This window comes from Tyto alba, unplaced genomic scaffold, assembly GCF_018691265.1.
Source record: "Tyto alba isolate M040663 unplaced genomic scaffold, T.alba_DEE_v4.0 Super-Scaffold_1, whole genome shotgun sequence".
NCBI lineage: Eukaryota > Metazoa > Chordata > Aves > Strigiformes > Tytonidae > Tyto > Tyto alba.
In genome coordinates, this window is record NW_024881261.1 from 34,785,471 (window position 1) to 34,811,012 (window position 25,542).

General features: G+C 37.9%; 1 protein-coding gene across 1 annotated transcript in view; it reads right to left on the reverse strand.

Moving 5' to 3' along the window:
- JMJD1C (jumonji domain containing 1C) overlaps window positions 1-25,542 on the reverse strand; it is a 167,695-nt gene that overhangs the window by 100,047 nt on the left and 42,106 nt on the right. The window contains exon 2 of the mRNA XM_032994618.2: window positions 11,572-11,736. Within this exon, the coding sequence (XP_032850509.2) occupies window positions 11,572-11,736 (165 nt within the window). The remainder of the gene's footprint in view (window positions 1-11,571; window positions 11,737-25,542) is intronic.

Consider the following 25,542-nt stretch of genomic DNA (forward strand, 5'->3'; position numbering starts at 1 on the left):
AAGTGTTTGTTTTTCAATACCTGACGAATTTCAAAAAATTAAATGGTTTCAGTGTTGTTCATCACTTGTTAAAGACTGACATCATCCTAACAGGACACACGTTGTGAAGAGCAACACAAATGTCTTCGGTTTAAGTTTTTGCCTTTTCTTTTAAGAAGTCATTGAAAGTGTATTTGCCATTTCTAGCCCTTGACTCAACTTCCTGATTTGGCCAGCAGCTGGAAGGATGTTAATCCGAGAGTACGAGAAAGGAAGTGGTAAAACAATATGCTCCTAGCCCTGGCCTCTGCATGCTCACAGACAGAACAGATTCTAAACCCACTGCAGACAGCTAGATGTGGCATGTAAAATAAAAACTGTGTATTTTTTTTCCTTTTATTAAAAAAAGAAAAAAAGCAGAAAACTGCTTAGCAGAAGAAACAAACCTGTGCCTTCAGCAGCCTCCTCCTCTACCCTTCTCTCCCCATCAATACTCCCCCACAATTCCAATAAGCCTGTAGTTACTGCCTAATCACATCTTAATTCTTGTCATGAGTGGCATGACCTGTGGCCAACCAACATTTCCATTCCTCCTGCCTAGCTGGGTCACAAATCACAGAAGGGCTTCAGAAATGCAGACGAAATCTGTGTCCGCATAAATGCTGCAAGATGAAGTTCATAAAGAAACACATGTTGCCATACAAACATGCACCTGAAAGGAACTGGCAAGTACTTCAGGAGACTGCTGTTATGACAGTGAAGCCAGGAATAGAGGACATACTGGTTTTACTACTTAAGAGCTTGATTTTCAGAAAATAAGATTGACAGTCACTTTGTCAAAAAGTTACCAGAAATTTTAGCACACTAAAGATTAAAAAAAAAAAAAAAAAACAAAAAAACCAGATTCTATCCCAGCTAGCCTCCTCATGAAAGCTAAATACCTGACACTGACAGGCTGTTCCTGAACTTCTTTCCTGTGTTCAGTTTTCTCGTTAGGAGTTAAAATAAATTTTAAAAGTAAACATACTAGACTTACAACATGAAATCACTGCTAGAACAACTTAAGCAGTATATGAGGTTGCTGTGGAAATTTGAATTTCATGGTCCTCGAGAACTGCCATGTATGAAAACAGATTGCTCATGATAAATGTATCATGCAGACCTCAGTTATAATGCTTTAGCACTTATGACAAAGAAGAAAGGGAGGGGGGGAAAAAAAAAAAACACATACAAAAAAGACAATCTTTTGCTCCAAGTATTTGATTTAATCTGTTTTAGCGTGACTGAAGGCCTGCAACATCTGCCAGCAAAAGAAGTTTGTTAATGGTAGCTATCTACCAAGATCTTTCAAAATCTTTTTCAAATGCAGAGCCCTGAGAGCACAGAATAACAGAATGAAACCAAAATATATAATAAAGCAGAAGTGATCAATATTATTCAAGTACAGACAATGCATAATAATAATAAACAACATCATTTCTGTCTTACATTTCTCCCTGCTTAGTCCACAAGAGCCTAGTGTAACTATAACAGAGTATTTTTGTGTAATGGTAGGGGCAGAATGAGCGTGTGTACACACCCTAGGGGATAGAGCTTGCAGATCTAACTGAAATTGAGGGGGGTTTAAGCCAAAGTACCAAAAATGGGAGGTATCAGCACTGTCCCTTTCAGCATCAGTGAGAGATTGGTTAAATTCAGTGTGAAACCACATCCGCAACAGATTGAGCTGAAAGGAACTTAGGTTTTTGTTTTCAATCTGTTTGAAAAGCAGAAGCTCTTTAAAAATTACTACCATAGCACTCTTGCGTTCCAATTCTGGGCTGCAGAGTTGAGATGATTTTTTTCTTTCCCCAGGCTCTGTCAAAATCACAAAAAGGAGACAACCTTTTCCTCCCAATAACCTAACCAGTCCCACGAGTAACACCATCACACTATGAGGTGAAGATACTGTCCTTTTTCCAATTCAATTTCCTTGTTATCCCAAATATTAACATCTTTTTCCACAACACAAGGGCTCAAAGGACTAAAGAGTCTTCCTCTGCATCTTCACACAAAACCATGTTGTCAATTCTCTTTTTGTATCTAGCAACACAGGATCCTCCACCATCATTTACTCTGCTTATTCAGAATTGTGAAAAATCATACTGTGTGACAAGACCTGCTGCTTCTGCTGTAAGAAAGAAGTAAAGCACTACAGAAAATTCCCAGAAAGCAAGAGAATATTGTTTCATGGGCGCTGGCTCTGTGGTAGACTGAGGAGAAGCTAAAATATTGCGATGCAATCATGGCATGACAAAAACGCTCTGTTAAGACACTCCACCGAAACAGAGACCTTAGAAGCAACAGTTGCCTTGTTTACATGCCAATAACCAAAATTCAGGTGGCGCTGAAGTATATGCTGTCTTATTACCATCAGAAAACCTTCCTTCACATTCTCAGTACTCTGCAAAATGCAGAACTTTTATCTTAACCTAGCAAAACACAGTGTTTGACCCTAACATTTTTACTTCATCCAGATATTAATTTCACCTGAAGCTCCTGTGCCTCAGCTGTAGGAGAACAGACTCTATTCACACAAGGCTATATCTATCCAAACAGTAATGTGTAAACTACTGAAATACTTTTTCAGAAGAGGTGCTTTGCATTTTGGATGGGTTCTCCATGCTGTTACATGTTTAAGGTGGATATTGAGACTTCATATAGCACATTGCAGGATTCACAAGGAAACCCAGAAGCAGTTGCTGGAATTCTGGGAAAGGAGAACAAGAAACTCATAAAACTCTAATTATGCCTTCCATAACTCATCTTACTCAAGTCAGCATGAAGAGAGCAGTGCCTCACTATTGCACAGCTGAGAAGTCATTAATGCACAGAAGCAGCAGTGCAGATTCTAACAGTGGGTGGCATTTGAAATTAGCTGCCAAGTGGATTTGACAGGTGTAAAGCCCAGCTGCTCCTCCCCACCATAACAAGAGAAACACCAAGCAGTTGCTTGTGGATGGAAGTCTTCTGGCACAGCTTTTCTCATTCTGAACAACCACCATTTGGATGGAGGACAAGAACCACACTGACATCCTTCCCTCACTGCACAGCTTCTCAAAAGGTATAGGTCAAGAGAGTTCTTTTTAAAAAGTCTTCAATAGTGAATCTAAGAAAAACATTGTATTTGTGTGTATCGCTATATACACACACATAGAAACACACACCCACACTTACATACACCTATATAGAATGTATGTATTTCTATTGTAAGTCATCACTGATACAAACAGCAACGAATAGACTGTGAGTGACCAGACTGATGGAGATACACAAATGGCACTGCAGGCATTCGGTCATTCTTCCAAAGCCCAAGCTTTGGAAGTTCGGTTTCCAAAATACCATGCTGAAATAACCAGCTGCAGGCACATGTCTATATTCTGCTCACCACTACTTCCAAAGTTGAGCTTATCTTTCTAGTTCACTGAAAAAGCTCAGGCAACCTAAAGAGCTACCAAGCAATTTGTTTTTTTCCAGCATAAATGGAAAATTTGTTCTTATAAATGCTATGGAGGAAAAAAAAATTAAAAAAAAAAAAAAATCAAATACTTAGGACATCCCAGTCAATTCCAGAGGACCCAGCATAGCTTTTTGCTTTTAGACCTGATGAAGCTGTGGAAGTAGGTCAACACTGAAGCTGGAAGTGTGAAGGCAGTTCAGATACACCTACACTAACTTCAATCTAGTTGACTAGGGTATCGACAGGAATGTAACCATATACTGAACCAATATAGGTTTCAGTGCTGGTTATAATATCAATATGCAAGCAGTTACCCTGCTCTGAGCTCCCTGCAACTGTGGCTGCTCCGCTCTGCTTAAACTGCCTACCTTGAATATGGAACCTTCAGAAGCTTTCTGTCTAACTTTTACAAACACACATACAAATTAGTACCAGCATTTCATTTCTATCTGTCTGTTGAACAGGTGCAAGTGACAGAGACACGCTCAGTCGGGAGCAATGCCTAGTGTTGCAGCTGGAGAACGCTGAACACTATCTAGTATTTAATTTGCGCAATCCTTGAAAACAAGAAATGCTTTACCAGCAGGAAAGAACCTGAAGTACAGAGACCTCCAGAATGCTGTGACACACTAAAGCAGCTTTCTCTAGAGGAGCTGCCAAAATGACAACTCCCAGGCCCATATGATCAAAATGTCTGAAGTCTAGAAAATACTCTGCTTGGAATTCTAGCAGTCCTGTAAATTAATTTGACATTAAAAACAATTCTTAGCATAGCACTTTACTAAATTAATTATTTTATATATGAAAGCATGCTTTTACAAAACTAAATGCTTTCAAATAAAAACAGAACTTCTCCATTGCTTAGAAGTGCACGTTTAATGAGAAGAAATTAAAACACAAAAATTAAGTACAAGCTTGCTATTAGCCAACACCTTGAGACAAAAACCTTTGGAAAGAACAGTGCAGTACAGTGCACAGTAAGTACTGGGGCCACATACAAGTCAGCGCTGCAGTGAGGCATTCCACTCCGTCACTCATTTCCAGAGTGGGAATCCACAGGACAACACCCATATTTCACAACGGAGCATCTGGAGAGGCAAATTTCAGTTTATTGCTGTTCGTTTGGGGCATGTCCTGGGAAGGTAATGGCCTCTGCTTAGAAGGCTGTGTGGAGAGCAGTGGCTCCCAGTAAGCAGTAGTTTAAAAAAAGCAAGTGCCAAAGTACACAGGCGGGATGTGGTACTGCTTGAGACATTTATGTTCTGTGGGAATATTACAGTAACATACTCTCCAGCAAAGTAATCTTTGAACCATCTCCAAGTGCTGTTTCTGCATGTTACTGTCTTTCACAATGCAGCAAAAATCAGGTCATTTATGCTCTGCTGAGTCAGTTACTTAAATTTTCTCTTCCCCAAGCTCTAAAGTGTCTTAAATCTTTTCTGAGAAGCTGACAGTTTCCAAGCATTTCTCCTCTGTTGTATATATCTAATCTTTACCCCAGATTAGCAAGGTATACAAGCACTAGAATTCTGATGCAAGGAATGGAGAAGCTGAAAAAATCCACTGTAAGTTTTTTATTGTTTTCTCTGGAAGCTATAGCACTTCCTCCCCTCGAACTTGAAATATCATGAGTTTTAACTTATTTTTAGTACTCAGGAGACTGAAGAGTGTTCTCTGCCTTGCTCTCCATATACACAGTAATCCTTTGTGAACTTATTTCTTTTTACTGCTTGAGTATTTCAAGTGTCTGCTGAGGATTTAATCACAGTATCTGGCACTGTATACCTCTATTTTTCATTGTGCAGAAGGAGGAGAACAGGCTGCAGTGAAGTAACTGAATATGCAGGGGGAACATTAGCAGTATCTACAGAAACTCCTGCCTTTGAAGGGGATCAATCTGATCCATGGGACCAACGCATAAGAGAAACTTACTCAGAAATGCTAAAATTAGACCATCAAGACAAGGAAGAAAACAAATCCTTGAGAGCGTGAAAAAGTGGTAGTGCGTCACAGTATAAACAGGAATGAACAAGGGACCTGTTCTACTTTCCATCATCATGCCAAAAATAAAGAATTTGATTTGTCTCAAGAATCTCTGGAAGCTCTACAGAAGCTTGTTGTTCAATCTGTACACTTTCTTCTCTAATCGTGACAAAATGCCAATAAACTGGCACTTTATAAGTATTTGCTTTATAATCCAACACAATCAAGCCAGCTGAAGCAGAAAGCCGTCAAGCAAAAGGATTCTGCAATTGACAGCTGGGATGGAGGGACGAGGAGGGAGGGGGGAAAGGCTACATAAGGTCAGAGGACAAGTCTATCCTCCACGCATCCATCAACACTTCTACTCTTATACTTTACCACCAAGTACTCTAACATGAAGTCAGCACATGAACATATGGGTTTTTTCACAGCAAATCAGAACAGACGCATCCACTACCATCCAAAACAAAGCTCATCTCATTCTTCTGCAAGATGACCTCCTCATTAGCATGATGATCAGACTGAAGGCCCACAGTCCCACAGGTGCCACTGGCACTGTCCATCATAAATCAGCTCCAGATTCTCACAGTGGAAAAGAGGTAATCGTTGCCAGCGAAGACCCACTCTTTGTCCCTGGTTTTGTTATAAGTCTGGCTAAAGCTCTATATTCTTGCGGAGCCCTGGACAGAGTCCCAGGAAAGACTGTTCTCAAGCCACTGGTTTAGCAATGACTTCACTTGTTCCAAGAACGAGAGAGAGAGGCAGACACACACACGTTCTTTTTACTGGGGGAGGGTGGCAGGGGCTAGAGACCGAGTTGCTCCTGCAGCTACCCTACCTTAGGTGACAAGCGTATTCAAGATCTCCTCATGAAACATATTTAAGTTTTTATATATATACACTCTTCAGAAACATACAGTTGCAAGACAACCAGTTCTTGATGTATGCCAGCACCAAACTGGGAGTGATATAGTTATTGCAGACCTTTGTATTAGTTGAGACCATAGAGCAAATTTGTTGGTTTGGCAAGGTAAGTACTATAAAGCTAGTGAAGTACTGTCTCCATATTGAAACCAACAGAGATTTAGTACGGATTCTTCTGGTTTCTTATATATTATACTGAATTCACAAGCAGCAGTTTTATTTATAGGTATAACAACAGGCCACACACACGTTACAAAACAAACCACATCCAGTAGAACACACGGAACCCCTGTCCCATCACTCAAGCCTGTACATAACCTTCCCAGGCACCAGCTCTGCCCTGCCAGCTGAATGTACCATTCCCTAGTCTTGTTTTCCATCATATTAGACTGAATCAAACTGTTTCCTCCTTTGACATCTACCCTGCACAAAACTGTCAGTTGCTTCCAGAGGGAGAAGGCCCAAATAAGATAATACTTTTCCTTCCCCTGTTTTACAATAGTTTCTTCCTTTCCTGTTGCAAGTGCAGAAGTTTCTCATGTGTGCTCCCATTCAATGCATTCACTTATCCTTATCTCCAGTTCCAAACCTTTTCTTTCCAATCTCTTGTATTCTCATACGTCCTTCTCCTGCAAGTATTAACTTGCCATATCTACCCATCTTAAACCCCTTCAATCTTAATGGCATTTTTAATAACCATTCTTCCCAAAATGATGGAACACGCCCCTTAAAATGTCTGTCTTGAATTTCTTTCTTTCATTTCTATCTGTAGACCTTCAATAGTAAATTTTCATTTCAGCACATTACTGGAGTTTCAAAAACACCTCTTCCCAAACAAAATTATTAAGAAAAGGCAGTTAGTGCACACCTTCCCATGCCTCAAACATATAAAGTTGATCCTGTCAAAGAAAGTGAACTGCTATCTAAGTTCTTACCATGGTGTCCTCTCCTCGTTAGTGCATCACCTTAAACTTTTCTTCTACATTCTTCTATTACTCTCTAAAATGTCTCCAGTGGCTTCTGTCCTTAGTCCTCTCTTTTTCTCCCTCTACACTTTATTTCTAGATATTTTAATATGAAATCAGAGAGACAGCAATTAAATTCAAACTGACAGCTCACAGAAGCATTCTATTCTGACCACATTAAAACCTTGGCTCCAATTTGTCACCCTGCCCACACATGTACTTCCATCTCCCTTCTTGGCTGCTGAGAGGATACAATCATACTCCTAAGACTCCAGACTGAACTGTATCATAGGCATGACTTTATCTTTGATCTCTAACATCCTAGTACCCAAACTACCTCTACAGCAGGGAGATTAATTTACTTCCTGTAAAATATAACTATTCTCATCCACCCACAGACCAAAAATTTTTATCCATCATCTCAGCTGATTCAAAGTTCTTTTCTGAGGAATTCAAAAAATCAGTTCTGCCTCATTTCTGAAGTACTGTAATTCTCCTAGTCCATCTCTTTGAGCCCATCACTACCCTCTTTCTGTATCTTTGTGACACACACAAATACCTTGTTTATCCAACTAAGCTGATGCCTTCAATTTCAATACTTTATCTAGGCTACTTTTCTTAATCCCTTAACATGGAAAGACACATCACTTGCTTCCACTATCTATAGTTCTTAAGTTCTCAAAATCCATACTTTCATTTTCTCCTATGCTACTGCTTCAGCCAAGAACTTTTCTTCTGCATTGACATCTGTAAAGCATCTCCATTACTCAAGGTAAACAAGCATCTTTGTTTACCAAACATTCTCTTCCCTACTATCTAGGCTACATTTATGCTGACATCACTTATCACCATTGCTATTTCTTTATGCTTCTTGATAGTCTTTTCTTCTACGGTTGTAAATACACCACGTGCAGGGTGATTTCCAATTGTACCAGTCAGATATGCAGCCAAGTTCTCAACTCTTTCCAGAAAATCTCACAAGAAGGGAAAGTATTTGATTACAGCATGAACAAGCTGAGGCACTACACTTTCTCCCTCTCTCAGGCTCACGCAGCGGCCCACAAATCGGTATCTAGTTGGCATCAGAATGACCCTGATACGATGAAGCATGCTGCTGCCAATTGGACTCCAGGCTCGTTTACGGTCAACTTTGAACCTCTGGCATGAACGAGGCAGGAATTCTATTAAAAGAAAAGATAATCTCATCATGAGAGGAACCGAATTCAGCCGATAATCTATTTCACCTCTGTTACGAGGCTCCTAAATAAAGAGAAAGATGCGGTATTTCTCATTTCCTCACTTTCTCAGCACCTGACATAAGAATTTAAAATCTTAAGGCACAGCTACATGTGGTCAGTGGATGCTGTGCTCTCAGTAACAGCTACTCCTCAGGCATTTCAAAACAGCAAAGATTTCTGGCCAACTTGCATTCTAGCAATTTCATCTATAAAGTGGAGATTACACTGTATCACCCAGCTGAGTAATAGAAGAAATCAGTAATTGTGAAGCGCACAGATACTAGACTGATGACTGCCCAAACAAAGCCCCACAGGAAATTACAGACCTTGTCTTCTGATCAGGTTTGAATACCATACAGTAAATACAGAGTATGTTGATTAAAAAAAAAAAAAAAAACCAAACAAAAAAACACAAACAAAAGGTGATAACCATCTAAATAAACAAGCACTTTCTGTTCACTCCACTGAAGGCGAAGAGCCTGCAGAACTACTACATAAAATATACTTCAATATTGCTTTGTTGCCTATATGTTAGAATCCAAAACAAAACTAACTGAAATTTTTATTTTGTTATTTAATATCAAGACAAGGTAGTCAAATGAACAATTTTTTCAATATAGTTCACATGCATGGGAAAGATTAAGACTTGTCTTAATAGCTACAGCAAGACTCAACTTTTCCAAAAAGTGTGTATTATCACATACACACTCAGGATTTCACATAAAAGTGGAGATATTCCTACTGCTGTTTGGCAAATGAAAAAATTTTACCACCTTTTCCATTGCTTACTCATCTTTAATATGTCCTGTTTCAACCAAAAAAAAAAACCTCAAATCTTCATAAAGGTCATCCAGCCCATTACATCAGAGTATTCAGATAGTCTGGAAACAAAACCCAAAAGTATCAGAGCAATTTGAGCACTCTCCCTGTTCTCCAAAGCCTGGCATGCTCAGCGCAGCTATTGATACAGAGCAGAACTTTGGGAGGTCTCTATGGAAGGAATCTACTCTAACTAGAGTTAATATCCTGTATCTACACTTACCCTCAAATATGGGTTTTCTGGAATGGATGACTAGAGGGTTTGACTCAGAAAACAACTGCTATAAAATCTGTAGGCTGGCCAAGTCCAAATGCTGAGAACTTGTCATCTTTAATATCTGGAAACTGTGACCCCACAAGCTATTTGAGCCCACTTCGGATTCAAACTTGAGTTTCAACTTTTTGATAAGATTTCAGCTTATTAACTGTAAAAGCAGGAGGTGGCTCTTTTGAAAACCTTCCTTCTCACCCCTATCAACTAGCTCAACAACTTAAACACTAAAACACGAATTTAAAAATTGCTAAGATGGAGATGGAAGAAGAAAATGTTTCTGCCTTCCAAACTTGTGCTGGTCCAGCAGAAACATCTCAACTGAAAACTGCGACTAAAACATTTTCACATATTAACAAAGACATACTTTTAACTTGTGGGCAGGATCAGCAGCCAGACTAGAGTACTTGCTAAAAATACACTCCTCCTAAACCCAAGAAGGATCTCTATCCTAGAGGTGAGATTAAAAGCATATGAAATAGCAGAGTACTTAGATGCTACGTTTTAAGTTACTAACAAATTTCTTTAAAAACACATCTCAATCAAGGAGAGATGGGTGGTTTCAAAGAGCAAATGACATGACTCCCTAAAACTAAAAATTCTTGCTCAAGGATATATGAGCATGAAACAGAAAATTTGCCTGTATGAGCAAATACATGAAACAGCCTGTAGATCCAGAAAGTTACCTTGACTCGAGCACATTAGCACAAACGTACAAGGTGAGTCAAGTAAGAATATTAACTGAAGAGGAGACAAGTCCATTCTAAACCATCTATGCGTCTCTCCCACCACCAAGCTTTCATGAACAGTCTGCTTCATAACCTTCAGCTGTTCCAACCACAGCTCCAGAAAAATTATCATGCAACAGCATTTCATAAAGTCCATCAAGGGCTCAGAGAAAAGAATGCAAGGGGAATATTTAAATCAAGCACAGATACAGCTAAAGTCCAGAGGAAAAAAAAAAAAAAAAAAAGAAAACCAAAACAGATCATCTAAATTCATTACGACTACAAATTTCTAAAAACGCAAAACTGAAGTTACAGACACTAAGCTTAATAACAAATATATCTAAGACTTCCCTTCACCATTCTGACAAATCTGTTGGAAGCTCCCTTTCACCTGTCAGTCTGTGAGAAATCTTCCCCAACTCTCTACAAAGCAAAAACATCCAGTACGGTCAATTCCTGAAATTTCTTATCTATTTGGCTCTTCTCAGGACTTTGACAGCACTACTAGTTTCTATGGATAACTAAGGAATACATGTTTATTGCTTACTAGATCATCTCATCAGATCCTCAGCATTCATCAGGTCTATCTAAAGGCATGTCAAAAACAGACAGAACCTCCTAGCAGTTCTTTCAGCAGCTCTGAAGTTTGGGCATCAATCCGGAAAGAACCAGAGTCATGAGTATCATCTCATAAACCAGGCAAGCAATTATCACTTTCTTCATTGATTTTTGCTCATTCTTCTCATCTTTCTGAACTCTGACCTGAATTCTAGATACATTCAACCCCTACAAAGAAGGTGTTACAAGCTTAAGGGTTTATTTTTCACCTTAGTTTCAATCCTCCACAGAGCAGTAAGATGTGTTGCTGATAAGTTCTTATTTGTAAGATGCTTTGACTATGTAAAGTGCCATTAGTTCTATTGTGTCACTCAGAGACTAGTGCTCTAAGTTGATTTAAAAAGGAAGATGAGTGACTACTATCACATCACTCCCACCCTTTCAACACAAACATTCATTATTAGTATTTTCTTATCCTTTCCTTACCCTCCCTCCCCGTGCACCCTCACTGCTTTCCATCACCAGTTAAGTAACCTAGACAGTTTCCTAAGAAGAACAGAAAAGCGAATGAAATAGTTTAGTAAATGCAATTGCTTAAGTATCTTACCAAAGCAGGCCATTGAATTTGCTTGATCTTTGATCCCTGAGTCTGGCTTGGGTCCTTTCTTTTCGCCCAGACCAGCTGGTACTCCACCAAGAAGGTTGCAAAATCTTCATAAACTTTAACCCATTCTCGTTTTTCCCATTCAAGGTCATCAAATTCCACGTATACCTGAGGAAATTTAAGAAGAGGAGAGGACATACTTTATTACATATACACAGCATGTGTGCATCTACATGCACTTCTGAAAGCATGTGTTTTAAAATTTAATGCAAGAGCTTAATATTACCCATTTTACTATTCTGGTATTGAAATTATATAATCAGTTCCTGCATCACTGAAGAAATTTTTCTTGGTGCTGCATTTGTACTGATGAAAGGAGGGCTACATTTGCTAAAACATTAGCCTTAACATTGGGTATTTTATCTCATGAATGAAAAGCATAGCACTAAGTATTTACTAGTACCATTCAAGTAATACATAGAGCTATTTACATATCAGTAAATATGTTGTAAGAATACTTCTGATTCTCAGTTCACATACTTGTCATATAGTACCAATCAGCCAAAGAAACACTGTTTCAGGAAAAAAAAAGCCATTTGGAACAGAACCAGAAAAGACATCCTGGGCCTGCATACCCTGCTACTACAAGCAAGCCCAACACACAGAACCTAACACAAGCAGCTCAGCTACCTGCCATTTCTGTCTTTCTGGAATCCCGTTCCTTTGGAAGGAAAAAAAGAAACCCACACTTTTGTTTCCAGCCAAATTAATTTGGAGCCAGTTTGCAACTATTTGATCTTGTGCCACCCCTATCCTGTAGGTTATATGGTTCTCTCCGACACATTCTTGGACAACAACCATACCCTCCCTTCAGTTGCATTTACCAAGCTACATCTGCCAAACTTTTTGTCTCCTCTTTTGAAGGGGAGAGAGAACTCAGCCAGAAAGCTATCCAAAAGCTATCTGAATTAGCAAATGCAAACTCTTCTAAAACTATTACAGTTCACATTTACTGAATAGTAAAAAAAAAAAAAAAAAAAAAAATCTCTTCTAAAATATGAGAACATTCCTAAAAAAACCAGCTGGTGTTACAAAAAAAAGTCCCTGCTTGTCACACCAACCAGAGAAGATGCTTTGTTACCCTTGTGAATTTCAGATTTCAGCCACACCCAAGGAAACTTCTGAAACCGGAGTTTCTTCCTCTATCTGCTTCTGAGAACTTAAATCACTGTCACAGAAATATTCTTGACTTTTTAGCTTTGGTTAATTTTAGGCCTGAAACATACTTCCTCGTCTAGACTTTCTGTCTCACACTTTCCAAACGTGTACTACATAGTGCTCCTTCTCATCTTGTCCTTCTCCCTTCTGTGTACACAACTAAAATTTGCACCAAGCCTCTTCTCACTCCTGTATCAGAATTAATCATCCCAGTTTCTCCCATCCATAGATACTCTTTTTTTAACCCAAATAACTCCCATTCTGTTCCTACATACTCCCTTCCTTTTCCCTCCCCTCTTTAAAACATCAGATTAAGCAGGTAACATTGCAGTTATTTTCTTCTATGACACCCCATTATTGCATCTCCACTTAAAATCTGTCCAAATGAAAAGGAAGAAAGTAGTTTTTTCTCTTGTCAAGCTAAACTCAATCTATCCATTTATTTCACTATTTGCCCTCCTCAAAACCTCCAGAAACTGCCCACTACTCTGAGCAACCACAGCTATTGCTCAGGGCACACCCAACTGCCTTTCATCCACCCCTTCACCAATTACTGACACCCGACCGTCCCTGTCATCGGGCAGGCTGGTTGCCACCACTATCATATTCACAGCCAACTGGTCTTTCCACCTCTTATCTCACATCTCATCTTACTCCTGGGCAAGGAGTTAATTGCTGGGTCAAGGTAGTGTTCGCAGGGCAGTTGTCTGCATTAAACACTGTTCCTTCTTTATTTCCCATGGGCAGAGCTTTCCCTGTGGATTCACCACCTCGACATCTGGAATTTCGGCTGTTTGCCTGCTGCCCCTCGGCCGACATTCCAATCACCCTGGCTGAGCACAGACATCCCCCATCTCTGCATCGCCTTGTTCATCAATGCAACTATTCTTTTAACATTTCCTTTCACCCAATTCACTCACTGAAACTGTGAGGAAACTACGGCTAGTCTTTGTGGTGGCATTAGAATCTGCCCTATAGGAACAGTTTCTATATAGAACTATCCTCACCTCAATTTCTCATCATTACACCTATCACCTGTTATTCTAACAAAGCAAGTAGAAAACAGCAGCAAAAACTCAAAACTAAAAATTGTAAATTGACATCTTTCACTAAAAAGCACTTTTTAATAACTTAATTTCTATGTATTATGTTTTTAAAAATCACCTTGCCAAATAATAATTTCTCAATCAAAACAATTAACAGTAAACACAGCAATGCTTTAAAGCACTGGCAGGAGAGCACTTCATGTCTCGAATCATCTTAGCAGCAGTATTGTCTATTTGCAGCTACTTTGAACCCTTCTAAAAAGACATTTATTTCTGCAATTGATCAAATGACAAAACTGAAAGACAACCTTCAGTGACAGTACAGTCAAAAATCATTCTCTAAAGTCACCTTCCTCCTGCCAATTCAACTCAATTATTCTGGACTGGTCAAATAATGTTATTTTAATATCTGGAAAGACATTTTACATGAGTAGCCTACAGCACGGTGTAAGAGTTGAAGCATCAGACCTCACACAGCAGCAAATTTTAAAAAATAGGAGGCAAGGGGAATCAAGTACATAAACATTTTTGAAAAACACAGATATGTCTAAACTGGAGTTAGCAGTTTAGAAACCACCACACTAAAACATACTGTATCTTCTGGACACTAGCCAAAACTTGTGGATAACTGTGACACAACCTAGTGTTTGTGTGCAAGTTTTGCACCCCAAATAAACCCAAATCCAGTGCAACGACAGTGGGAGTTATTGCTGAGCTATCTGCAGAGTCTTCTGACACCGTATAATTAGATCTTCAAAGGAGCAGTTCCAAGAAAAGTGGAGAATGGAGCGTGGCGCAGAGCCAGTCTGCCATTGCCCAGGGCACCATATTCCTCCTCTAGTATGATACACACACAACCTTACTTGGGAATTACTTCTGCCAGCTTCCACCACATTCAGGTTTTGACGCCAAGACTATTAACTATCTGCTGGCTTTTCAAAGTTCATTTTTGAAAAGCAGAAACAACACAGACGAAAAAGAGCCCAGTCCTTTGTCCATTCTCTTTTTTGCTAGGAAATACTTAAATCGGTAAAATCCATAATGACTTTTTCTAAGGCAACAACAGTAACTCCTCTGAAGAACACAAGCCTCCTCTTCCTCTGCACACTAACCTACCGCACAGAGAGAAGCAGTATCCCAAGCAGCACACTTTATCAAAGGGAATAAAAAGGGGAGAAAAGGAGGAAAGGAAGCAATCCAACAACCTACGCCAACAAAATAAAATGTAGAGCCAAAATTACACCCCCTAAGGAGTGAAAAGGCTGAAAATATTTAATATTTCTTGCTTCATTGACAAAACTCAGTACAGCGAGAAACTCTGCAACATTTGCCTCCCTGAGAATCAATGTTGACTTTGAGATTTTTCAGCCAAATTTTGCTTCCTTGCCTTGTCAGCTATGCAGAAGTTTGTGTTCCCAGAGTGGCCAAAGTCTTCTCACCACATATGCATTCACTTGCATAAAAGGGAGAAATTCCCACTGGGATGATATTATATTTATAATTGGCATTAATGTGCTAATTTTGTAACTCACTACTATTTTCCAACAGGAAGCAGCATAAGCTTTTAGCATGCTTTTCCAAGTAAAGCAAGACAACAAATTAATTTCCAATAGACTCAGCCAAACAACTGCAAGAAAATATTGCTGTTTCAAAGCCAAAACACAACAACCATGGTGAAATTCTCTACATGCAGGACTGTGATCCAGAGTATTCCACTCACTTCTGCTCCAAAGAGATATCCCTGATGAAACAAATTCTGAAACCTTTTAAACTGTCACAAAAGCAATGTTGACTTTCAGCAATTTCTATTTATAATGCTAAAAAGCATAGTCCACGCACCATCCACTTTCCTGAAACCACCTGAGTGGGTGGATGCTGTTTGTAACTCCCCCATGCTCTAGTACTGGGCTGGTTAGCGCTAACAATCCAAAGGCTGACTTCAGGTTAGGTTTGCCCTGGCAAGAGCACCAGGCAATACAGCTACAAGTATCACCAAAAACTTGCATCATTTTACAGCAAAGTAATCTCTACTAACAAGTAAATAGAGTGCTGCACAGCATTTAGGTACAAGGTTTCTGACCTGGTGTGCTGAAATGATCCACACACCTGATTTGTATTTAATAGAACGCAAGCTCTGTTTTCTCTTATAAAGGAGGACGGTACAGTTTCTCCTTTATCACCTAAAGATTGTGAGCAAAACATTTATTTCCAGAAAAATATCAAACAATCTTTCTTAAGATTTTTTTTAGTAAGGCAAAGAAAACAGTTCTACTTTTGTACCAAATCGAATAGTCTTTCAACACAAATGTGTCTGCTGACTTCAACATGAGTCCTAGAGCACATCCCACTGTTTCAATCGTAACATTTTTAAAATTAAGAGACAGAGTATTATACCATGTGCAATTATAATGCATATATAGTTTAAATGCCATTTATGAGAGTTGACAACTCAAAACTCAGGTGCTAAAAATTATCTGTTGGATTCAAAAGTCTTAGTTCTACAACTTAAAAGATAGACCTAAAACTCTCAGCATGTAATCAGGCATCAAAAACTAGTTGTCAGATTCAATTTTCCAACCTTGTCATGTATGGTCACGTAAATACAAGAATGTAAACTTTGTCTGTAATTTAGCAGAAGTTTACTTGAAAATACACAAGTACAAAAAAACATGTTTCAATGGCAGTCAATAAAATATTTTTCAGGGTGCAGGGGCAAAGAGAGGTATGTTTGTTGTTAAAATCCATGGCAGCATCATCAGAGGAAAAAAAAAAAATATTCCTCTTTGATGCCTCTAACTTATACATTGTAATTGAAAGAATCAGAAAGTACATTACGAGATGTCAGGACAAAATTCGCAAATTCACAAATTAAAACGCAAGGCCAGGTTAGTTCTTCTCCCCCCATATTCTCCAGCATTAACTGCAACGAGAAAACTTTAGTTCTGGGGCACATACATTTTATGGGATGTTTAGGAATGGCTTATTCTTGGCCCAGTAAAGAGGATGCTGGTAATTTCCCAGTTTTGAGAGGAAAATGTACCTTCAAAAAAGAAAAACCAAGGAGACAAGCAAGTGCCTCCCCGCCCTGTCCGCAGAGGTGGACAGAGGTAGTGGGTCTGGGTGTCCCAAATCAAACCACCAGCAGCAGCAACGCAGGTTTGAAACTGGCAGGAAGGTTTCCAGAGGTCTGAACTCCACACAACTCCAACAGCTTGCTTAGCTCCAGCGGGCTGCTTTAGTGTTGTATGTAGTTGAAAATTAAAACAAAGTACACTAGGCTCCAAAAAATTTCTTCATCTACTTATTGAGATGGATGCAATTGCCAAATATCTAACTGGTATAAACTAAAGCTCGTTGTAAGTACACAGAGAATGGAGCCAATAAGAGTGTTTTCATAAAACTTAGTCTTCGCATCCTATTCCCAATATCCTTGCCTTCTCAGGTTTTTATAGATTGTTTCTTTGATGGAAATGGCATTACCCAGCCACGAAGTCTTCCTAAATATATCTTTAACTAATGAAATGCAATCAAAGCACAATTCACTATGAAGAGTAACAGCTTAACATGGTAAAAGTATTATGTTATACAAGTGCTACCCATTTCTGCATCGAAAAGTGGTGACAACAGTAGGATTTTTTGTTTAATAAAGGGCTTGCAATGTTGTTCTGTGCTATCAAAACTTACCCAATCCTACACATTAGCATTTCAGAGTCACTCTACATTAAAAAGAACTCATAAAGGATCCATCATCCCCTTTGTATGTTGAAATACTATGCATCTGCATTTTGCAAACCCTTCAAGCAAAACAGTATAGAAAAAAAAAAGGAGTATTTGAAAATAACATTGGCATCAGTCCATACAACCTAAAAACACCTGAAACAGCTGGAATAATGGCAATAGATTAGTCTTAACGTATCAAATCCTTTAGGATTATAAAATGGGGTTTATTGCCTCAATGAATTCTTAAAAATAGCCAGTGTTTTTACTACAAATCAGGCATTCATTATCAGGTACAAAAATTTCACTTACATTTGTAGACAAGAAAGCATTTACTTTCAACAAAGAAATATTAAATGTACTGGGTTTTTTTTTTCAGTAGGGGTGACAGACACCCACAACACCACAGTAAATCTTCAGAAGACCTGAAAATATTCTTGGCAAAACAGATATATGTTTATTAATCAGACTTTTACAATTCTACCATTTAAGGAACGTAATAGCTTGTCTCAAAAATGCAGAGCTCTGCATCCAGCTCTCGAGCACTAGAAAAAAGCTGTAGAATCAGATACATGTTTTAGAGCAAAGAACACTGACAGCTCCTCAGAGGATGGAACAAATTAATAGTGCTGGTTATTTTATGCTATTTCAGCACTTAAAGAAACAACAAGAAATTTTTTTGGACAAATGTTGAAATACGCACATCTGTTTTGATTATTTGTGGAGCTTGCAAGTAGTAACAAAAATTAAATGGCAAAAAAAATTAATTTTCTCTTAAATGCAAAGAGAAAGTACTGGCACTTTCAGATTAGCTGTGGAAGTCAAAAGGACAATTCCTCAAAAATTAAATCACCTCTGACACACGCTACTACCACAAAGTATCACACTCGTTATTCTGAAGACTTGAATTCTCTTTATAGAAAGGGAAATGGAATAGGCACACTATCCCAGAAGCAGTCCTCAGTTATAACCTTGGAAGTTGAAGTGTACAAAAGAAGAAGCTAGTTCATTATCTGCAGGATATTAAGACTCTCTGTTGTTTCAGAACGGCCTGGAAATCTGCTTTTGTGTCCAGCAGGAATGGACCAACACTTATTTCTTGTAAACCACTGAAAGACCCTCCATAAGATCATCCACCTACAACTCTTCTGAAATACAGACAAGCTCTCTAAAACCACTACTGTCATTACTGATGAAAAAATAAAACGTGCAGAGTCAGATTCATCTGCTTAAAATTTGTAAAACTAAATAGAGGAGCCTGTATCCTTGCTTGAGACACACAGTGACAGACACACTGAAGCTGGTGTTGTACTTCAACTGCCAACATTGCTCAATACACTTTATACGTGGAAGAATAATGATAACAGCCCTGTTCTCTCAACAGGCTTCTGAATAAACTGGAGATACACACTTGCTAGAAGATATGTCAAATATATGCTATGTGCAGGAGGGAACAGAACCAGATGCAGCGAATACATGCTGCAATAAACATGAATTTTCAAGGTAGCTTCCTTATATCAAGGTTTAAATCATAAAAATCCTTGAGAATTTGAAATAAAAACAATTATTTATTCCAAGCAAAGAGTAATCTCAAGATATACCATGGGGGAATAAACACAGAAATGATCAACACGTACAGTTCATGGATTAGTTTTGAAACCCTAATTCTGCATTCCCTCAAATGCATACTTGAACACCAACAGTAAAGTAGCTTTTGCAGAAAAAATGCAGAGACAATTGGTTGCAGAACGGAAGAAAAATACCAGTACTATTGCAACAGCCTGCTGCAGTCTGCAGCTTGGATTGCTAAGCAACCAGCACATCGTGTGGAGTACAAAGCAAGATTGCAGGGAAAGCAACAGAATAAAAAAAGCATACTACTTGTGTCCCCAATACCATCCTTGAGAAATAAAAAAAACCATTTAAAACACGCACCTGTCTTTCATTCCTCTGTTTAAAATGCATATTCTGAAGACAAAGCTGAAGGGAAAAATTATGAACTACACTGAATTGCAAGAATAACCACCATACCTATTGTATGCGATTTTGAGTTTTAATGAGTTTCTCAAAAGACTTCTCCCTGATATGAAGATAATCCACAGGAGTGTCTAATTTTATTTTAAAAACTATCTGAATCGCTTAAGTATTGAAAATATCTGACATAACTATTTTGCAAATTCAGATCTTAACAGCAAAGTGAAGTGACACGCAAGCCAGGAATTAAATCATAACCGTACTGGACTTAGAAAGAAACCAAAGTCAAGTAGCCCCATATAAAAAACATTTTAGGTGCCGAAAATACACTGAATTACTCATCCAAAATGAGAAATCTAAGTGACTCACAAATTTAAGAAAGCATAAGGTACCAAATTGTAGCAACGACGAGTTAAAACGTACATTTTACACAAAAACTTCCTGGTCCTTCAGGCTTGGAAAAAATCTTGCAAATTCTCTTTGACAACACACTGCATAGAAAACTTTTCTTACTGTATCTAATTTTCTAAATGTTAATTTCTAAAAACAATTGTCAAGAAGAATATATACTATAGAAAGCCTACATATTCAATTTTAAAATAGCGGTAATTCTGTGTTCTAAACAAATATTTCTGATTTTAGATAAGGTAAACAAGAAAAACAATTTAAGATTTTAACTTTTTAGATGTTTAGATGGCTAGATAGAAGCAATTCGTATCTGTGTATATGCACATTATTAATGTCACACTTAAAAGACCAACACCTGTCATTTAATAAGGAATCACTATTGCAAAGTCTCAATTCAAAAATTATCATGCTGTTTTTAAACTCTATGTATCTCCTATCTGAAGATCTGAATAAAAACTAACTGAATGAAGATAAGACCATTTAAAATACGAATAATTAGCTCCTAAACGTTAGTGGCTTTCAGTCAATTTTAACAGTGCAATGGCTTTTTAAAGAAGTTTCTCTAGCAGGTTGTCAGCAGACAAAAAAGTACTTCAGGAGGCTGAATTCAAGTACGTGATGAAAGGAATAGGTTACTTCCTTGTTACAATTCATTATTTGCTATTGTTCCTCATCCCCAAAATCTGTGGTAGCCACAAACAGAATACTACCTCTCAAGGCAGGAAACTTCACAGAATTACCTGGCTGTAGCCTTAGCTAACAAGGTATGGCTATCAAGTCACTGGTGGGGAAATAGGAAAACTTGAGATCTCCTGGGACAGTCTGAACACACATAGATGAATTTAATGAGATGACGAGAACCTAAGCAGAGAGCTACAACAATTACATGCATTTTTCTGATGCCTCACTCCAGCTGAAGAGCCCAAACCTGAACCATTGCTAGAGGGAATCAATGGAAGTGCTAAAAAGCACAGGGCTTTCCTCATTTCTACCAAGACAATCCAATTAGCTATCTTAAATAGGTGAGGATCCAAAATAGTCATCTTGCCAAAATTCGAAGGACTAACCCCTAGATCAGACCTGGACCTAGAGGTATTATCAATATCTATTCAGACTGAGGCTCAGTTTGTTTTGTATGTTGGTGTGAAAAGTGATGTCCTCTCAAAACCATCATGCAGAGCCTGAATAAACACTGAACTTTTCAACAGCAAATCTTTCTTTGAGGTCAAACAAAAAAGAGACAGGGGCAGGGGGAAGAAGAAAAAATAAGAAAAAAGGGGTTTGAGTTGAACTTCTGATATTTATACCTTGAAATCCAGACCAGGAAAAAAGCCCAAGCACCTCTCAGCTGCTCTGTGTGTCCACATCATTCTCCAGACAGCAGCTCAAACAAACCAGCAGTGAGCTCACAAGCAACTCTTTTTGACAGATGAAGCCAGAAATACCAAGAAGACATCAGCATATCTTTAGCATAGTGACAGACAACACCCGAGGAAGCCTGCCAGCAAATTTGCTTTGTACCAGAGACACCTTCTCAAGGCCTAGTTCATACCAACAGCAGGAATACCTTCAGACTACATCACACAATTCATTGCCGTTCTTTGGTCAGCTTACATGAATTAAGAGAACTATGGAGAACTACTAAGTGTAATCGGAAAACCAAGAGAAAAGTTCACCTGCCAAAAAGAGACAACATACTGTATTGTTTTTAAATTATTATCAACTAGAAAATGGTAATTTTCTGTGTTCTGACAAAAACACAGTATTTGCTTTCATAACCAAGATTATTAACCTTAAGCAACAAACAAGTCTAAGTAGATGAGAAAACAATTTTTAGAATCTTCAAGAGCATCAAGACAAGAATCCTGAAAGTCAAAGAAATCTAGTGAAATATTTATCTACCTCATTGATTAGCCAGTAAAATGTTGGAAGATATTTTCCAGATGTTTTCCCTTTCATAAGAGGACTAGAATATTTGAGTAGTGAATTTAGTGTACCATATCAATTCCTTTACAGCTTTATTTCTTATCCGAGAAGAACATTTTACTGTCTTAATAGTAACTTGCTGTCCTCTTTCCTCCACTTAATGTGCTATCTATAACCACAGTCTGCAAACTGTTTCTCCTAGTCCTGCCTAAATCACCTCTAAGCAGTATAATAAAGACAAAGCATTTCTAAGTTCTTTCTAGCTAAGACACAGAAGTATTTCTGTTTTGCTATTGTGTTCTATTTTTATTTTTGTAAATCTGATTTCTTAATTCTTCTCCTTTAGTGTTGTGATTGTATTCAGTGCTATCTCACAAGCTGAATTACTCTTTTGTTGTTTTAGTCAGACAGCTTCTTGTTACCATTCCAGCCTTTGAGTTTCCATCTCCTCTGAAAGCCGTCTTACAAAACTACATCTCTGTTTCCTTCACATGGTTGATCTTTGTCTACTCCTTCATACCGGAGAGTCATCACTCATTCAAAAATAGACTCTCATATAATCTTTCTGATGTAGTTAAGAGCTTGGAAGACACCTGCTAACAAAGGATTCGCAAACAAAAACTTAGAACTCTACTTCTTTCTTATGGATTAACAGCAGCATTAGAGACAAAAAAGAAAAATCTATACTCACAGGCTGAAGCTTCAAAGGAATAAAACTTTTCAGGACTATACGATCTTCCTTTATTTTCCTGTTTGATACCAAATTGCAAGGCTAGACTTTATAGAGAAGAACTGGGTCATTACAGTTCATAGTAGACCAGTGCATAAATGTCCACAAACTGGGATGAAGGTTCATTCTAACTCTGAACTGAGATATCTCCAAGTATCACTAAAAGGCCACAGGAGCAGTGGCACATGTGAGCAAACAAGACATCAGGAACCATACTGCCAAAATTAAGCAGCATAATAGGAGCAGAAGGAAGAATATAACCACACCTTCCTAGGTTTTCCAACTGTCTCAATCCATATCCTCAACCTCTTCTTTGCTATAGTGGCCACTCCTCAGTCATAGATACCCGAAATTTCTGACAAAAAAAAATACTCTATAAATAATAGGTAAACTATAAGTAAACTATAAAAAAAAAAACCTAGCAGCACTGTAAGTAATTTAGACATTATTCTTCCCCCTTTCACAGTCTTAAGGAGACATTTTACATCAGAATGAAGATTCACTAGTAATGTGCACAGACAATTTGCTCCCAACTTAACCAAATACTTACCTTCTGTAAATGTATTTCTAAAAGTCTTGAAACAGTTGTTCATTTGTGCTTTTTAAAACAAAACAAAGCCACCGCCACCAAGCTTCAGACATTGACTTATACAGAACTGCGAGCTTCTGCCCTCATTTCACGACAGCAGACAAGTCACAATCTCTGTGCTTTAGTGCCCGTACTCTGTAGCAGGAATACAACCACTTCAATCCAGTGTTCCCTGTCTGACCACAAGTTCTTTGGGAACTGAGATTGTATTTTTACATAATACTAAATGTAATGGAGATCTAATGTCAGTGGGTTTTCAGGTGCAAAATAAGTGTTACAATACAAACCAAGCTGGATCACAGAAATAGGAAGACAACCAGCTTCTCTCAACAACTGTCCATCTTGTTGTTGCTGATGCTGAGGCTACAGCACAGGAAGGACTTTTTCAAATAAATAAAATTATTGATGCATAAGAGCTTCAGAAATATAGGGGTACAAGGCCCTTAAGCTTACAGAAATCATTCATGATACCTACATGAAAACTCTCAACATGACTGTCTACTGGTGGTTTTTAGAAGATATAGTTTTGATCTTTCATCTAAAATTCTTATTTTCATCTGCAACAAAATTTCTCAAGTACGCAAGGAAGGTCATTCAACCTTTTATATCCTAAGTATTAACTGATTTGTTTTACTACCACCACTCTCCAAACTACAGACACATGTTTATGATTTTTACCTTAATTGCATGAATTTTTTTTTTTAAAAAGCTTACTTTTTTTTCATTATAAATTGGCCTAGAAGTCTCCAATGTACTAGAACTCAAAGAAAAAAAATTAAGGCAATGTAATGTTATGTATTTTCTGCTCTCCCAGTAATTTCTTGCAAAGAACTTTTTAAGGAAGAAAAACAGATCCATTGGTAACACCAACAGAACAATAGATCCAACAGACAACACAATCAAACCCTTAATGTTTAAGCCCAGAAGTAGACATAAGAACGAAACAGTGGTAATGAGTATACATCAAAAGCTGCCTAATGAACCAAATAAATAACCTTAATTACTGCATTATCTATCTCTGGGTAACTTACTAGTAAAAAACTCAAACACTCCCTGGAAAAACAGCAAGGATAATATTTTTGAAAATTGAAAAAAAAAAAAGGCATTTTAAAGATGACGATGATGATAAAAGAAAGTTTGTTTATGCACAACAATTTTACAAGCTGTAACTACAAGGGCTGTGCCTGGGAATTTAAGAAAAAAAAAAAATCCTCCCTGCAGTTCAAAATGCATGCTGCAGAGAGGAGAATAAAAAAGCGTATAATTCAAACTGTACATAATTTGCTCACCATCTGTGCAACTTTCTGGAGCAAAAAAAATGTTTCACTGTATGTCCAAGGCAGCTTTTAATGCTAGAAATTATACATATGATAAATGTACCTACTGCCTTGCCTCTGGTATTTATAAGAGTTACTTAAATTCTTTACAGAATTGAACAACTAAAATGTGAAGCCTGAAGTACAAATACGAGGACTAGTACTCTTAATCTCTTCCTTTCTCCCCTTTATTTCCCCACTACCATCTTGCTGATTTAAAGTTAAGATAGGTTTATGTATTCCGATTCAACCACTGCTATATACAAAAAATGCAAAACAACTTCCTTCAAATTTTTAGCACTCATTCTGCATTTACAAGTTACTTTATAAGGAGTTCCTTGTAATTCTGATAACAACTTCAACTTAGATTTTAATCAGAACCTTTAAAGAAATGTATCAATTTAAGTGAGGTTTTTAATAGCAAATATTAAACACACCTAATCTGCCTCAAGTTTCCTGAATGAGAAGACATCTCAAAAACAAACAAAAAAACCACACAAACTGCAACTGAGTATGCACCTACTGTTACAGTTATACAGAATACACACAAGACTTTTGTAAAAAATTCAAGTAATTAAGCAGGGCCTTTATGACCTCCAGAGGTAACTCAAGCAACCACAGCCTTCCCTGAGTGAACTTACATTAGACAATTATATTCTATTATGATATATCGGTGCAAGAGAAGAAATAGCATATTCTCATCATACTCGTTCCCCCTTGGGAACAAGCAATAAAATTACTGTTCAAGTTAAAGGACACAAGTGCTCCCTTCAGGAAAACGAACACACGGTAAAAAGATCATTTTGACTGAAGGAGTCATCAGCTGCAGAAGTCTCAGTGGTGTAAACTAACTGAAGTACTCATTGGTAAAGAAGTGAATCTGTTTTCCAAACAAATCAGGGAATGACAACTAAGGTTTCTACCTTCCTTTATGAAATGCCTTCTGCTTCACTGTATGGACTACTTGAAGTCTGGATGTTATTTCTAATAATCAACCTCATTTCCTTGTAAATTGTATGTATAATATACCTTCTGCTGCAGTAAACTTAC